Genomic DNA, 15,988 nt, shown 5'->3' on the forward strand with positions numbered 1-15,988 from the left:
TTACTTCAATCCCCTTACAATAAGGGCCAACATGCCATTTGCCTTCCTAATTGCTTGCTGTACCGACATGCTAACTTTCTGCATTCCTTTGTTCTGAACTGCTATCCATGGCAACTTCGGGTGAGGTGTCCATTTTACAAACATACCAATTAAGAGCAGGAGTAGGCCACTCGGCCCCATGAGCCTGCTCCGCCATTCAACAAGATCATGGCTGATCTGATTGTCACCTTAACTCCACATTCCTGCCTACCCCCAATAACCTTTCACCCCCTTGCTTATCAAGAATCTATCTATCTCTGCCTTAAAAATATTCAGACTCTGCTTCCACCGCCTTTTGAGGAAGAGAATTCCAAAGACTCACGATCCTCAGAGAAAATTTCTCCTCATCTCTGTCTTAATTGGGCGACCCTTAGTTTTAAACAGTGACCCCTAGTTCTAGATTCTCCTACAAGGGGAAACATCCTTTCCACATCCACCCTGTCAAGACCCCTCAGAATCTTTTATCTTTCAATCAAGTCACCTCTTACTCTTCTAAACTCCAGCGGATGCAAGCCTAGCCTGTCTAACCTTTCCTCATAAGACAACCCGCCCATTCCAGGTATTAGTCTAGTAAACCTTCTTTGAACTGCTTTCAATGCATTTACATCCTTAAATAAGAATACTGTATTGTTATGCCTGAGGTGGGAGTAATGCACTGCCAAATCAGTCCCAAAACTCCACAGGTCGCAACATATTATTAAAGTTTTCCCACCTACCAGAAATTAGCCAAATTAAGCACTTTAGTAACCCCTAGAATAAAACAGACCAAACCAGGTATCTTTAAACAACAATAAATTAACTATTTATAAATAAACTAAATTTTAAAGACTATTAAGATAAATTTATGTCTAAAGACCATATAACTTCTTATTTATCCTAACTTCCCCCATTCTCTCTCTCATTCAAAAATCGACAGTTACAGGGAAGGCGGTGGCGCATTGGTATTGTCACTGGACCAGTAGTAACCCAGAGACCCAGGGTATTTCTCTGGGGACATGGGCTCGAATCCCACCACAGCAGAAGGTGGAATTTGAATGCAATGAATAAATCTTGAGTTAAAAGCTAGTCGAATGATGGCCATGAAACCATTGTTGATTGTTGTAAAAACCCATCTGGTTCGCTAAGGTCCTTTAGGGAAGGAAATCTGCTGTCCTTACCTGTTCTGACTCCAGCCCCACAGCAATGTGGTTGACTTTTAACTGCCCTCTGAAATGACCTAGCAAGCCACTCAGTTGTATCTAACTGCTGCGAAGTCAATAAAACAGAATGAAACCGGACAGATCACCCGGAATCGACCTCAGCACCGGAAACGACAACGGCAAACCCAGCTCTGTCGACCCTGCAAAGTCCTCCTTACTAATATCTAGGGGCTTGCGCCACAATTGGGAGAGCTGTCCCACAGACTAGTCAAGCAACAGCCTGACATAGTCATACTCACGGAATCATACCTTACAGACAATCTCCCAGACACCGCCATCGCTATCCCCGGGTATGTCCTGTCCCGCCGGCAAGACAGACCCAGCAGAGGTGGCGGCACAGTGGTATATAGTTGGGAGGGAGTTGCCCTGGGAGTCCTCAATATCGATTCTGAACCCCATGACGTCTGATGGCATCAGGTCAAACACAGGCAAGGAAACCTCCTGCTGATTACCACCTACCGCCCTCCCACAGCTGATGAATCAGTACTCCTCCCTGTTGAACACCACTTGGAGGAAGCACGGATGGTGGCAAGGGCACAAAATGTACTCTGGGTGGGGGACTTCAATGTCCATCACAAAAAGTGGCTCAGTAGTACCACTACTGACCCATCTGGCCGAGTCTTAAAGGACATAGCTGCTAGACTGGGTCTGCAACAGGTGGTGAGGGAACCAACGAGAGGGAAAACATACTTGACCTTGTCCTCGCCAGTCTGCCTTCTGCAGATGCATCTGTCCATGACAGTATTGGTAAGAGTGACCACCGCACAGTCCTTGTGGAAACGAAGTCCCGCCTTCACACTGAGGATACCCTCCATCGTGTTGTGTGGCACTACCACCATGCTAAATGGGATAGATTTCGAACAGATCTAGCAATGCAAAACTGGGCATCCATGAGGCGCTGTGGGCCATCAGCAGCAGCAGAATTGTATTCAACCACAATCTGTAACCTCATGGCCCGGGATAGTCGCCACCCTACCATTACCATCAAGCCAGGAGACCAACCCTGGTTTAGTGAAGAGTGCAGGAGGGCATGCCAGGAGCAGCACCAGGCATACCTCAAAATGAGGTGTCAACCTGGTGAAGCTACAAAACATGACTAAAAAACTGCATAAGCAGCATGCGATAGACAGAGCTAAGCGATCCCATAACCAACGGATCAGATCTAAGCTCTGCAGTCCTGCCACATCCAGCCATGAATGGTAGTGGACAATTAAACAACTAACTGGAGGAGGTGGCTCCACAAATATCTCCATTCGAAATGATGGGGGAGCCCAGCACATCAGTGCAAAAGATAAGGCTGAGGCATTTGCAACAATCTTCAGCCAGAAGTGCCGAGTTGATGATCCATCTCGGCCTCCTCCTGAAGTCCCCAGCATCACATGCCAGTCTTCAGCCAAGCGCCGTGATATCAAGAAATGGCTGAAGGCACTGGATACTGCAAAAGCTCTGGGCCCTGTCAATATTCCGGCAATAGTACTGAAGACCTGTGCTCAAGTACTTGCCGTGCCCCTAGCCAAGCTGTTCCAGTACAGCTACAACGCTGGCATCTACCCGGCAATGTGGAAAATTGCCCAGGTATGTCCTGTACACAAAAAAGCAAGACAGGTCCAACCTGGTCAATTACGGCCCCATCAAACATCAATAAAGTGATGGAACGTGTCATCGACAGTGCGATCAAGCGGCACTCGCTCATCAATAACCTGCTGAATGACGCTCAGTTTGGGTTCCGCCAGATCCACTCAGCTCCAGACCTCATTACAGTCTTGGTTCAAACCTGGACAAAAGAGCTGAACTCGAGGTGAGGTGAGAGCAACTACCCTTGACATCAAGGCAGCATTTGACCGAGTATGGCATCAAGGTGCCCTGGCAAAACTGAAGTCAATGGGAATTGGGGAAAACTGGTTGGAGTCATACTTAGCACAAAGTAAGATGGTTGTGGTTGCTGGAGGTCAAGCATCTCAGCTCCAGGACATCACTGCAGGAGTTCCTCAGGGTAGTGTCCTAGGCCCAACCATCTTCAGCTGTTTTATCAATGACCTTCCTTCAATCATAAGGTCAGAGGTGGGATGTTTGCTGATGATTGCACAATGTTCAGCATCATTCACTACTCCTCAGATACTGAAGCAGTCCAGGTAGAAATGCAGCAAGACTTGGACAATATCCAGGCTTGGGCTGATAAGTGGCAAGTAACATTTGCGCCACACAAGTGCCAGGCAATGACCATCTCCAACAAGAGAGAATCTAACCATCTTCCCATGGCATTCAGCGGCATTTCGATCGCTGAATCCCCCTCTGTCGATTTCCTGGGCGTTACCATTGACCAGAAACTCAACTGGAGCAGCCATATAAATACCGTGGCTACAACAGCAGGTCTCACCTCCTGACTCCCTGGTGCCTGTCCACCATCTACAAGGCACAAGTCAGGAGTGTGATGGAATACTCTCCACTTGCCTGGATGGGTGCAGCTCCAACAACACTCAAGAAGCTCGACACCTTCCAGGACAAAGCAGCCCACTTGATTGGCACCCCATCTACAAACATTCACTCCCTCCACCACTGACGCACAGTGGCAGCAGTGTGTACCATTTACAAGATGCACTGCAGCAATGCAGTTGTTAAGGCTCCTTGAAGAGCACCTTCCAAACTCGCGACCTCCACCAGCTAGAAGGACAAGGGCAGCAAATGCATTGGAACATCACCACCTGCAAGTTCCCCTCCAAGTCATACAGCATCCTGACTTGGAACTATATTGCCGTTCCTTCACTGTCGCTGGGTCAAAATCCTGGAACTCCCTTCCTAACAGCTCTATGGGTGCACCTAATTCACATGGACTGCAACGGTTCAAGAAGGCAGCTCACCACCACCTTCTCGAGGGCAATTAGGGATGGGCAATAAATGCTGGCCTGGCCAGCGACGCCCACATCCCATGAATGAATTTTTTTTTTAAACTAGCTGGTTTTAAAAATAGTGATTTTTTTTTTAATTAGTTGTTTCTTCAGAATAAATAAATAACTGGGTTGTAAATCTTTGTGAGTTGCATTCCTGGTTGATGAGGTGTCCAGATTAGAACAATCAGATGCCATTCGAAGTCTCCGCGAGAATTCGATGAACAGTCTTTACTTGATAAGCATTCAAAGCACTTCGGCTGCAGCAGGTGTCACACAGTTCTTTCAACACGGAGTCTGTATTTGGATTTTAATATTGGTAGTCTTTCAGTCGAAACTTGACTGAATTTCAGAAAATACAATCAGTCAAGAGAGAGTCAATCTTGAAGCAAACGTCTTAGATTGGAAGTAAAGAAAAGGAGTTTTGCTACCTCCAGTAATACAAATGTTCTCTTCAAAGGGTTTTTTTTCCTCAGGCAATTAGCACAGCCTGTAGCTCATTGCAGAATTTCTGCTGAGAGAATTCTCTTCCTTCGAGGCAAGCATGCTTCGCCGGTCTCCCAGCTAAAACAGGTTTTAGCCAGTTTTTACACAGTTTAAAGTTACAGTCCACTATGTGACCTCCCTCGCTTGCTGTGGCCTAGGAAACAAGTGCAGCTGGTACATTTTACCTCTTAGTTTTTAAAGCCACACTGTTTTTAAACAGAGTCTGAACGACACACTGTTTTTATCAGAGGGGAATAAACAGTTCCGTGACAGTACACAGTACTCCAGATGTGGTCTCACCAATGCCCTGTATAGCTGGAGCATAACCTCCTTACTTTTCTATTCAATTCCCCTCACAATAAATGATAACATTTTATTAACTTCCCTAATTACTAATTGTACCTGGATAGTAACTTTTTATGATTTAAAGTATGCAATTCTTTGTGGTTGGCTGAATTCACACTGATTTTGACTTCTGTTAGTAGTGTGTGTTTCTGATATTGCATGTGTTTGCGTTGCTACAGGGATGGAGTGACTGGTGCCACACAGCAACGTGATATCAATTGCCCACTTACTGTGAAGGTAATTGAAACCTTGAGCACAAAATGGGCCAGTTACCCATGCCACAAAGTACTTGTCATTGTGTAAGCTGGTACCAACACAATGTGTGAGAGGCACAGACCCGGGCACTATATCTTAGAAGGGCCCGTTTCAATGAGTATAAATCAGTTCATTCCTGCTGCCCATGACATACAACTTAACAAGCAGCAGACCCTTACTGTTAATGAGGCTTGTATGAAGTGATTCCTGCCCAAAACATTGGGGCTACCTGTTTTCATTTTCTACCAGCTTGGTTTTCAAGAGTAAACTCTCAATCCCTAACACTGTCTGCTACTGTTGTAAGCTGGATACTTTCTACATCACATCTTTTCCAGTTCTAGATTTTGTGTTGCCAACTTTGGATGTAAGAGGAAATGGGATTTATAGTAAAATAAAATACTTAAATCCTTACTACAATAAAAATGCATTTCACAAAGCAGACTCCCAATAAATAGGAATAGGATGTTACCAGTAAAATATGACACTGCATTTTGGTTGGGATTTGAGAAACAAGTGTGAATTAGTACTCTAAGGTGCTGTTGCATATCCATTGAAGTATTGGATTGCTCCAATCAATGCGCCTAGGAAGATTGCCAGCCCCACCCTGCTGTCGGTGAATATGTGTGATCGCTGTCTCTGTCTTTTTGGCAGTAAAATGATTCTGTTCCCCTCTTCGTCCTGTTTATCCTCTCTTGCTTTCTCACAGCACTCAGGAGATGAAGAGTCCAAGGATGGAGCTGCAGGTTCCGTCGGAGATTCCCTTCCAAATGCTGGATAGCAACAGTGCATTGATTTCGGAGATCAGCTTCAATCCTTGGAGTCTACGCTGCCATAAGCAGCAGTTGAGTCGCATGCGCTCTGAATCAAAGGACCGAAAACTCTACAGTATCCTTTACTCAGACCTGCTCATGTCAGCACAGTGATGGCCCTGCTTACCATCCTCTGTTCTTTATTTAGTACAGCCTAATGTAACTGTAGCACTAAGTCTGAACAGGAACACATGGTATTGCTGTATCTCAAGATACGAGTTGGTGCAGCTGCCCTAGTATCCCATGCTAATAAAAACTTGTATTTATATAGTGAATTTTAATGTGGAAAGACTCTTAAGGTACTTCATTGGTGGGCAGAGCCATAGGAGAAATTGAGTGGTGACCAAAACCTTGGTCAAAGTAAAGGGCTTTGAAGAGGAATAGGAGAGAGGGTATAGGGAGGGAATTCCAGAGCGTGAGGTGAAGGGAGCAAAAGGCATGGCCACCAGTGGTAAGGCAAAGACAGCAGGAAGATCCACAAGAGGTTGAAGTCAGAGGAACAGAACGTTTTGAAGGAGGGATGGTATAGGACCTGGTGGAGGGTACATTCTGCGATAGGCAGGGAGGCCATCAAAGGGTGAGAATTTTAAATTTGAGCTATTGGGAGAACCAGTGTAGGTCAATAAGATCAGGGATGATCAGTGAGCAGGACTTAGTGCAGGATAGGATATGGACAATGGAGTTTTGGATGAGCTGGAGTTTGTGGAGGATAGGAGGCCAGCCAGGAAAGCATTGGAATAGTCAAATCTGGGGTGACAGAGGCATGGGATGAGGGGAGTGGAGACAGGTGATGTTAGAGATATTTCTCATATGTAGTTTCTGCCTCAATAGAGATATGTCAACATTCAAGATTGGACCGCAAAGCTGGATTAAAGGATAAGGGTTGAAGGGATATAGGAACAGAGCGGGTAAATGCGTTAGAACTGCTCTCTTGCAGCATAAAATCTGACACAGACTGGTTGGGTCAAATAGCCTGTTTCTGCGATGTAATTTGGATATATGTTGATTGAGGTGGAAGAAGAAGAGGATAAAGGGTCAGAAACTCCACTGAAATTGCAAACATTTAGGTACAGCCTGTGACGGTGACTGAGGAGCAGAACGGAGTTTGTGACCAGGGCTGAATATGATGGCTTTGTTTTCCCAATTTTTATTTACTTTTATTTAGAGATACAGCACTGAACCAGGCCCTTCAGCCCACCGAATCTGTGCCGACCATCAACCACCCATTTATACTAATCCTACACTAATCCCATATTCCTACCACGTCCTCACCTGTCCCTATATTCCCCTACCACCTACCTATACTAGGGGCAATTTATAATGGCCAATTTACCTATCAACCTGCAAATCTTTGGCTGTGGGAGGAAACCGGAGCACCCGGAGGAAACCCACGCAGTCACAGGGAGAACTTGCAAACTCCACACAGGCAGTACCCAGAACTGAACGCGGGTCGCTGGAGCTGTGAGGCTGCGGTGCTAACCACTGCGCCACTGTGCTGCCCCTGGAGGATATCTGGAGGATATGCCAGAATCATCATGAACCTCTCCAGAGAGAGAAATTTAATGTCTATTGCAGCAGTTTTCCTTTCCCCCTTCCACCAATGTTGGAACTGACGTTACCAATTTGCATATGTACAGTTTACTGCTGCATTCTAGAGCCCACGTTAACGCCATTGTACATCAGGTTTGATTGCATTGTAGGGCACTATATCTTACTGAACATAGGAACAGGAGTAGACCATTCAATTAGATTGTGGCTGATCTGTACCTCAACTGCACTTACCCACCTTTGTTCCATGTCCCTTAATACCCTTATGTAACAAAAATCTATTGATCTCAATTTTGAGAATTTAAATTCATCTCCAGCATCCACGGCCTTTTGGAGGAGAAAATTTCAGATTTCTACTCTTTGTGGAGAAAAGTGCATCCTGATTTTGTTCCCAAGTGGCATAGCTTAAAATATATTCAGAGAAGCATTACACTGAATGGAGTGTCAAGTGTATATTCTGCTGTTGAATAGTCCATGTAAGGAATGGTAATTTAGCCTCCTTTACATTAATATGGCTGTCACAGGTTGGGACTGAGGCATAAACCACTGACCCTGGGCAGTTTTCTCACAGTTGGCCTAGGGGGACCTTTTTTGACGAGGAAGAAGGACCACAGTGAAAAAATGCAAGTCCCAACAGTCCCAGCATCTTGCAACTGATGAATGCAGGTCTACAACATAAAGGAGGCATTGGGTGGGAGATCTGCGGGCTTACAGTCGACAGAGTATGGCAGGATTGGACTGTCTCTCTGGGTCGGAGAAGGTGGTAGGGCGGTGTGGTATTTGAAAATGGTTTCATTGAACACTTTGTTTTGGTTGAGCTGCTTTGCAGTTAGGCGGCTTCTGTCATGAGATAAATGGCAATGCCGCTGACTTTTGATGTGTATTTATTGGCACTAGCTGCCTCTTAATAATTCTCTTAGCTGTGCTGCACATTTTGCCATCCTGCATCCTGTGTTGCTGGCAGATTTAGCACTTCTACTTTTAATTCCCTCAGAGACTGTCTTTATATGCACACTGTGGAAAGTTATTAGTCCAGTGACTGCTTTCTGGGGACTCCATTTTATGTAGTGGCCAGATATAATTATTTGTCTTTCTCTAAGGGATGGTCTGGAAAAATCTCTCCTGAATCATAATTATTTTTAATCTAATCCTCATGCTTTCAAGTATATATGGCAAGGCACTGCCCTGGTTACAATTTAGAGTTTCATTGCATCAGTGGATTAGCATTGCTTTTAGTCTTCCTTTGTTCCTTTTCAGACTGCTATAATGCTCAAAACCAAAGGATTCCTCTGCTGTTTACAGGTGTTGATCGCAACAGTTGGTATTTGGGAATCACAAAAGGGGCTGGTAACATTTTTCCAGCTCTCCCGCACACAGTGACCTGCGTCAAAGGTAGAATGAGGTCTGCTTGCTCACAGCCTACATCTATAAACCTCCCAGACATCAGTGTCCTTAAAGAGATAAAATGCTGGAAGCACACCAGCCAGTGTGAAAAGTGACAGGGTTAACGTTGCAAGTGTGTACCCTGATGTGTTTCACACCTGAAGTGTCATAAACTGCTTTTTCATAGATGCTGCTGACTGTATTTCCAACATTTTTTGTTATAAATCCGATTTCTAGCATTGACAATTTTTTCCTTTATATTTTTTAGTCTACTTATCCACACATTGGAAGCCAATCCTGTTAACGTTAAAATTTTTATGTTAGCTGCCTTACATTTACAATATGTGGCATACGAATTGCACTGAGTTATTTAGCAGTGGCCTTGATTGATATCTACACCTGCAGGTTCCCCTCCAAACCACACACGACCCTGACTTGGAACTATATCGTCGTTCCTTCACTATCGCTGGCTCAAAATCCTGCAACTCCCTTCCGAACAGCATTGTTGGTGTACCTAAACCCCAAAGACTTCAGCGGTTCAAGAAGGCAGCTCATACCACCTTCTCAAGGGCAATTAGGGTTGGACAATAAATGCTGGTCTAACCAGCGACACCCACATCCCATGAACGAATTAAAAGAAAATGTTGTGCTACATTATGTTGCATTGCTTCATGTCATTGAGACATCAGAATTCAGCAGTGTTTCAAGAGTGACTTGACACAGCCATGTTTCTTTCACAGATGGGCATGCTCAAAGCTGTTCACTAATCCTCATGTCCATCTGCAAATGTGGGTTTCATTTCACTTGCCTTATAAATCTTCAGTCACTCCCAGTTAGCTGTTGTGTAATGGTGCAAAATACATTTGATGATGCATTTATATTACAGTGCAACTACCAGCCACATTGCTGAAATATAAAGGAGGTGCTGCAGATTTCCACCTCCAGTTGTGGTTTTTCCCAATGATTCTGGCAACGGATTTTTATTATTTCCTTAAGCCTTCCTCTGCCCCTCTCTGACCCAGTCCTGGCTCCTGGATTCTCGGCTCCTCCCTGACCCAGCCCCGACTCCTTGGGATTCTCGGCTCCTCCCTGACCCAGCCCCGGCTCCCTTGGATATTCTCCTCCTCCCTCACCAAGTCCCGGCTTCTTGGGATATTCTGCTCCTCCCTGACCAAGTCCCGGCTCCCCGGGATTCTCTGCTCCTCCCTGACCCGGCTCCCTGGGATTCTAAGATCTATCTTGACCCAGGCCCAGAATCCTGGATTTGTCTGGTACTGTCTGACCCGGTTAAACATTGGGATATCTTCGACTCGTTCCACAGACTCCACATCCTTCCCATCAATTTCATTCTCCATTTCCCCACCAGCCACTGTCTTGGACTAAACCTTATTCGATCCTGAGCAGTGTTTCTGACCCCATATCGTCTCCATCACAAAGACCACCTACTTCAATCTCTAACATCGCCTGCATCCGCCTCAGCCTCAACAGATCTACTGAAATCCTCATCTATCCCTCTGTCACCTTCAGAATGACTATTCCGATGCTCTCTTGGCCAGCTCCCCATTGTACACCATCTTTAAACTTCACATACAAAGCTCTGCTGCCTGTATGCTATCCTGCACCGAGTCTCATTCACCCATCAACCTTGTGCTTTTTGACCTACCTTGACTCCCAATCCCCCCAATGCATCACATTAAAAGTTTATTATTTTTGCATTTAATTCTGTTGATTGCATCACCCCTCCCTTACTCTAACATCCTCCACCCCCAGCTCCACCATCATCCCCCTCCAAACTCTTCATTCCTCCAGCTCCAACTTCTTGTGCACCTGTACCCCTTCAGCCACCTCTGCCTCATACTCTGGAATTCCGTCCCCAGATACATCAGCCTGTTCAACACCCTTTTAAGACTGTTCTTGAAAGCTATTCAGCCAAGCATTTGGCCACATCTCCTAATATCTCTTTCTTTGGCTAGGGTATCTATTTATTTGACTGCACCTCAATGTTGAAGGCATGATATAAATACACGCTATTGTTGTAATTAAAAGTTCTCACTATGCTTCAGCATTCCTGTCTGCTGAGATGTAAGTGTTATGGGGGTTACTTGAATGAAGTGAAGGTCTTAATTGAAGTGTTGATCTTAAGTGCAGCAGACTCCCTCTGTGCGAGTGGTTTTGAACTGATGGGTCCTGGTCTGCATCCTGTACTGTTTCTTCTAGATCAGATGATGCCTTGTCAATGTGATTGGAAAAGGCACATGGTGCAGTTGTGTAACTGGAGTCAGGAGGTCTGTAGTGCAGAGTAGCCTGGGCAGTAACCATTTCATTTCTCCTTGTATTGGCAAATCTGCTTAGTCAGCAGGCCTCAGTACATCATGCATTAAGTCCCAAAGGGTTGACCTGCATTAAGTTTCTTTTTGTATGTACTTTCCTGGCTGTTGTCCAACTAGCAGATGGATTTATCTTGCTAATCTGCTTCACAATTGCAAATGTGGTGTCAGCAGTTTACAGCTATTTTTAAATTGTTGGTTTTCTGATGACAAGCAATTTCTGAATTGTATTCCCACACTTTTTTGAAAGTTGTATATTGAAGTTGCTGATTGTAGCCCACTACCTGGTAGAGCTCTGTCTTTCCATTGTGGAGCTGTGAGTGAAGCAATCCCCGATTTCAGGAAGTGGAAAAACAACATTGCTTTGTGACAAAAGGTTTGCACAAAAGCTGCAGGCCAGGAATTTTCAGTCCAAAATGTAAGAATTATGGTGGTTTTAAGTACGGGAAGGACAAAGTCGGCCTGGGACTAACAGCCACTTGCATTTATATAGCGCTTTTAATGTAATAAAATGTCCCAAGGCACTTCATGGAGCATTATCAGACAAAGTTTGACACCGAGCCACATAGAGATATTAGGACAGGTGACCAAAAGCTTGGCGAAAAATGTAGGTTTAAAGCAGCGTCTGAAAGGAGGAGAGAAAAGCAGAGAGGTTTAGAGAGGGAATTTCAGAGCTTTGTAGCAGGATACCAGATGTAATACCAGATTTCTGCTGCATGTGTTACATCAGAACATAGGAAATAGGAGCAGGAGTAGGCCATTCAGCCCCTCAAGTCTGCTGTCCCCTAGTTTGAAATTCCCCCCATCAGTGGAAACATCTTCTCAACATCTACCCTGTCAAGCCCCCTTAGAATCTTATATGTTTCAATAAGATCACCCCTCATTCTTCTAAACTCCAATGAGTAAAGGCCTAACCTGTTTAGCCATTCTTGAAAAGCCAACCTCTTCATCCCAGGAATCAGCATAGTGAACCTTTCCTGAACTGCCTCCAATGCTAGTATATCCTTCCTTAAATACGGGGACCAAAACTGTACGCAGTAGTCCAGGTGTGGCCTCACCAACACCCTGTACAGTTTTATTTTTTTTTTTATTTAGAGATACAGCACTGAAACAGGCCCTTTGGCCCACCGAGTCTGTGCCGACCAACAACCACCCATTTATACTAACCCTACGGTAATCCCATATTCCCTATCACCTACCTACACTAGGGGCAATTTACAACAGCCAATTTATCTATCACCTGCAAGTCTTTGGATGTGGGAGGAAACTGGAGCACCCGGCAAAAACCCACACAGACAGAAGGGAGAACTTGCAAACTCCACATAGGCAGTACCCAGAATCGAACCCGGGTCCCTGGAGCTGTGAGGCTGCGGTGCTAACCACTGTGCCGCCCAATTGTAAGTTGTAATACGCAGTTGTAATATGACGTCCCTGTTTTTCAACTCTAACCCCGAACAATAAAGGCCAAAATTCCATTTGCCTTCCTAATTACGTGCTGCACCTGCATGCTAACTTTTTGTGTTTAATCTACAAGAACACCCAGATCCCTCTGTACTGCAGTATTTTGTAGTCTTTCTCCATCTAAATAATAATCTGCCTTTTTATTCTTCCTACCAAAGTGGATGACCTCACACTTTCCCACATTGAACTCCATCTTCCAAATCTTTGCCCAATCACTTCACCTATCTATATCCCTTTGCAGATTCTTTGTGTCCTCATCACAACATGCCTTCCCACCTATTTTTGTATCATCAGCAAATTTGGATACACTACACTCTGTCCCTTCCTCTAAGTCATTAATATAGATAGTAAATAGTTGAGGCCCTAGGACTGAACCTTGTGGCACCCCAGTAGTTATGCCTTTCCAACCTGAAAATGGCCCATTAATCCCGACTCACTGCCTTCTGTATGTTAGCCAATCCTCAATCCATGCCAACACATTACCCCCAATACCCTGAGCTCTTATTTTGTGCAATAACCTTTTATGTGGCACCTTATCGAATGCCTTCTGAAAATCCAAATTCAATACATCTGCCGGTTCCCCTTTATCCACTCTGCTTGTTATATCCTCAAAGAACTGTAACAAATTTGTCAAACATGATTTCCCTTTCATAAAACCACGTTGACTCTGTTTGATTGCATTATGTTTTTCTAAATGTCCTGCTATTTCTTCCTTAATAATGGACTCTAGCATTTTCCCAATGGCAAATGTTAAGCTAACTGTCTCCCTCCTTTCTTGAATAGGGGTGTCACATTAGCGGTTTTCCAATCTGCTGGTACCTTACCGGAATCCAGTGAGATTTGGTATATTATGACCAATTCCTCCACTATCTCTGCAGCCACTTCTTTTAAAAACCCTTGGATGCAGGCCATCAGGTCCTGGCGACTTGTCTACCTTTAGTCCCATCAGTTTGTCCAGCACCTTTTCCCTCGTGGTAGAGATTGTTACAAGTTTCTCTCTCCTATTTACACCTTGCTCATCTATTATTGTTGGGATGTTTATAGTGTCCTCCACTGTGAAGACCGATGCAAAATATTGGTTTAAATTATCTGCCATTTCCCTGTTCCCTGTTATTAATTCCCCAGTCTCATCCTGTAAGGGTCCCACACTTACTTTAGCTACTCTCTTCCGTTTTATATACCCGTAGAAGCTTTTACTGTTTTAAATTTCTTGCCAATTTACTCTGTTAATCAATTTTCTCCCTCTTTATTAGTTTTTTAGTCATCTGCTGCTGGTTTCTAAAAAATTCCCAATCCTCTGGCCTACCACTAGCTTTCGCCGTTTTGTTCTATGTACACAATACTTCAGCATGGAAAATGAAAGACACCCTGCAATTCACATGCCCCCAAACACTGGAGCTTTAGGTTTTCTTTTCCATTACGTGTAATTTGAATACAGCAGGAATGAGCTCTTAGTGTCTGTCAATGGCTCATTCAATTTGCGATGAAAGAATTAATAACATTCATTGTGCATTATCTTCATATAGGGGAAAAATGCCCTACTCAAAATTTCGTTGTTTGATTTCTAACTGGCTATGGTCGTGCGGTGAGAGGTAGATCAGTTCTGATTCTGCATACATGGACTGCTGCCAGTGGTTAGCAATGAAAGGGAGTGGATGCAGCCACGTTCAGCATTCACATGGGTACATCCTTTGAGCAGCGCTTCTCCTTTCAAGCTGGTAAAGTATAAGGGATGTTGCAATTGCTGGGATCAGCCTCGGTCAATATATCCCCACCCCATATAATGTATTCATGCCTTCCCAGTCACGCTCTACAGTGCTAGCTGTAGTGTACCACAGCACACATTGTCAGGGCTGTGTGCGTCTGACTCTGGCAGGGTTTTTGCATCTCTGCTTATAACAGACTGGGGACAAGTGTTCCCCTTGTGCCACAGGCAGTATGGACTCTGGATCAGTGAGCAAACTTTCAGAGAACCTTCAGCAAGATGCAAGTGCTCATGAATACACTTCAGTCATTATCCCTCCATCTGCCACTTCTTGTCCTTCATGCTAGTCTGTGGCCTGGATTTTTGTTCTCTTGCTAGCAGTACAGTTGAAGAAAATTAAGTGGTGTTATAAATTGTATTAAAGCTGCATTTATGCTCGACCTTGGATAAATGTTTCTTGATGAGCATACCTGGGGCTGGCCTTCACCATAGCTTAATGTTTAAATGCACTAATAAGCTGTGTTATTGAGCCACACAATTCACAGATCCCCAGTTTGATTCTTGATCCGTGCTAAGTTAGCCAATCTTGCTGAGCCCAGTTCCTGTAGTTGGCCTTAGCACCCCTGGGCCAAAACATTTGGGTAAAAATTCTCCAGGATTCCTACCTCTGATCATTATCCAGTGAATCCTCCAGGTAAGGAGGAGCACATGTGAACATTAGTAAAAACAGGATTGAGCTTGACTGTCAAAGTTAAATATCTCGCCAGTACTCATTCAAGGCTTGTATGTGTAGAATGACCACTGAGGTGAAGTAATGACTGGCTACCAGCATGAGGTAGTGTTTTCGAGAGCGGGTGGATAGTGGGGGAAAGGAAAGTGAGAATATTGGTAGAAAAATACCTTTTTAAGCTGTTAGACTGCTGACGGGACATGTTGGCCAGTATTGAAATATTAATCCTTACTACAATTCATGAACACTTACAGGCATCAAAATTAAAAAGGACTTTACTCAGTGAAGGCTGTGAAGAAGAGGTTGGATAGTGGATAGTTTGAAAGTCCCTTGCACAGTCAGTGTTTCTGTGGGGCTAGTGGGTCATTTAGTTTTGGCTGAAATATTCCATACAAACATACGAATTAGGAGCAGAAGTAGGCCATTCGGCCCCATTAGCCTGCTCCGCCATTCAATAAGATCATGGCTGATCTGTTTATAACTCGAGTTCCACACTCCCATCTACCCCTGATAACCCTTGATTCCCTTGCCTAACAAATCTACCTACCTCCACCTTAAAAATATTCAATGACCCCGCCGCCTCCACCACCTTCTGAGGCAGAGAGTTCCAAAGTCACACAACCCTCAGAGGAAAAAAATTCTCCTCATCTCTGTCCTAAAAGGGTGTCCCTTATTTTAAAATAGTGCCCACTAGTTCTGGACTCACCCACAAGAGAAAACATCCTTTCCACATCCACCTTGTCAAGACCGTTCAGGATTTTTATAAATTTCAATCGAGTCTCCCCTCACTCTTCTAAACTCCAGTGAAAATGAGTC

The 15,988-nt window shown here is 44.4% G+C and overlaps 1 protein-coding gene across 4 annotated transcripts in view; it reads left to right on the forward strand.

Moving 5' to 3' along the window:
• The window catches only part of ip6k1 (inositol hexakisphosphate kinase 1), a 131,900-nt gene that overhangs the window by 98,447 nt on the left and 17,465 nt on the right, over positions 1-15,988 (forward strand). For all 4 annotated transcript variants that reach the window (XM_068051360.1, XM_068051359.1, XM_068051361.1 and 1 more), the window contains one exon: positions 5,916-6,094. In XM_068051360.1, the coding sequence (XP_067907461.1) occupies positions 5,916-6,094 (179 nt within the window). The remainder of the gene's footprint in view (positions 1-5,915; positions 6,095-15,988) is intronic.

This window comes from Heterodontus francisci, chromosome 19 (assembly GCF_036365525.1).
Source record: "Heterodontus francisci isolate sHetFra1 chromosome 19, sHetFra1.hap1, whole genome shotgun sequence".
Lineage (NCBI taxonomy): Eukaryota > Metazoa > Chordata > Chondrichthyes > Heterodontiformes > Heterodontidae > Heterodontus > Heterodontus francisci.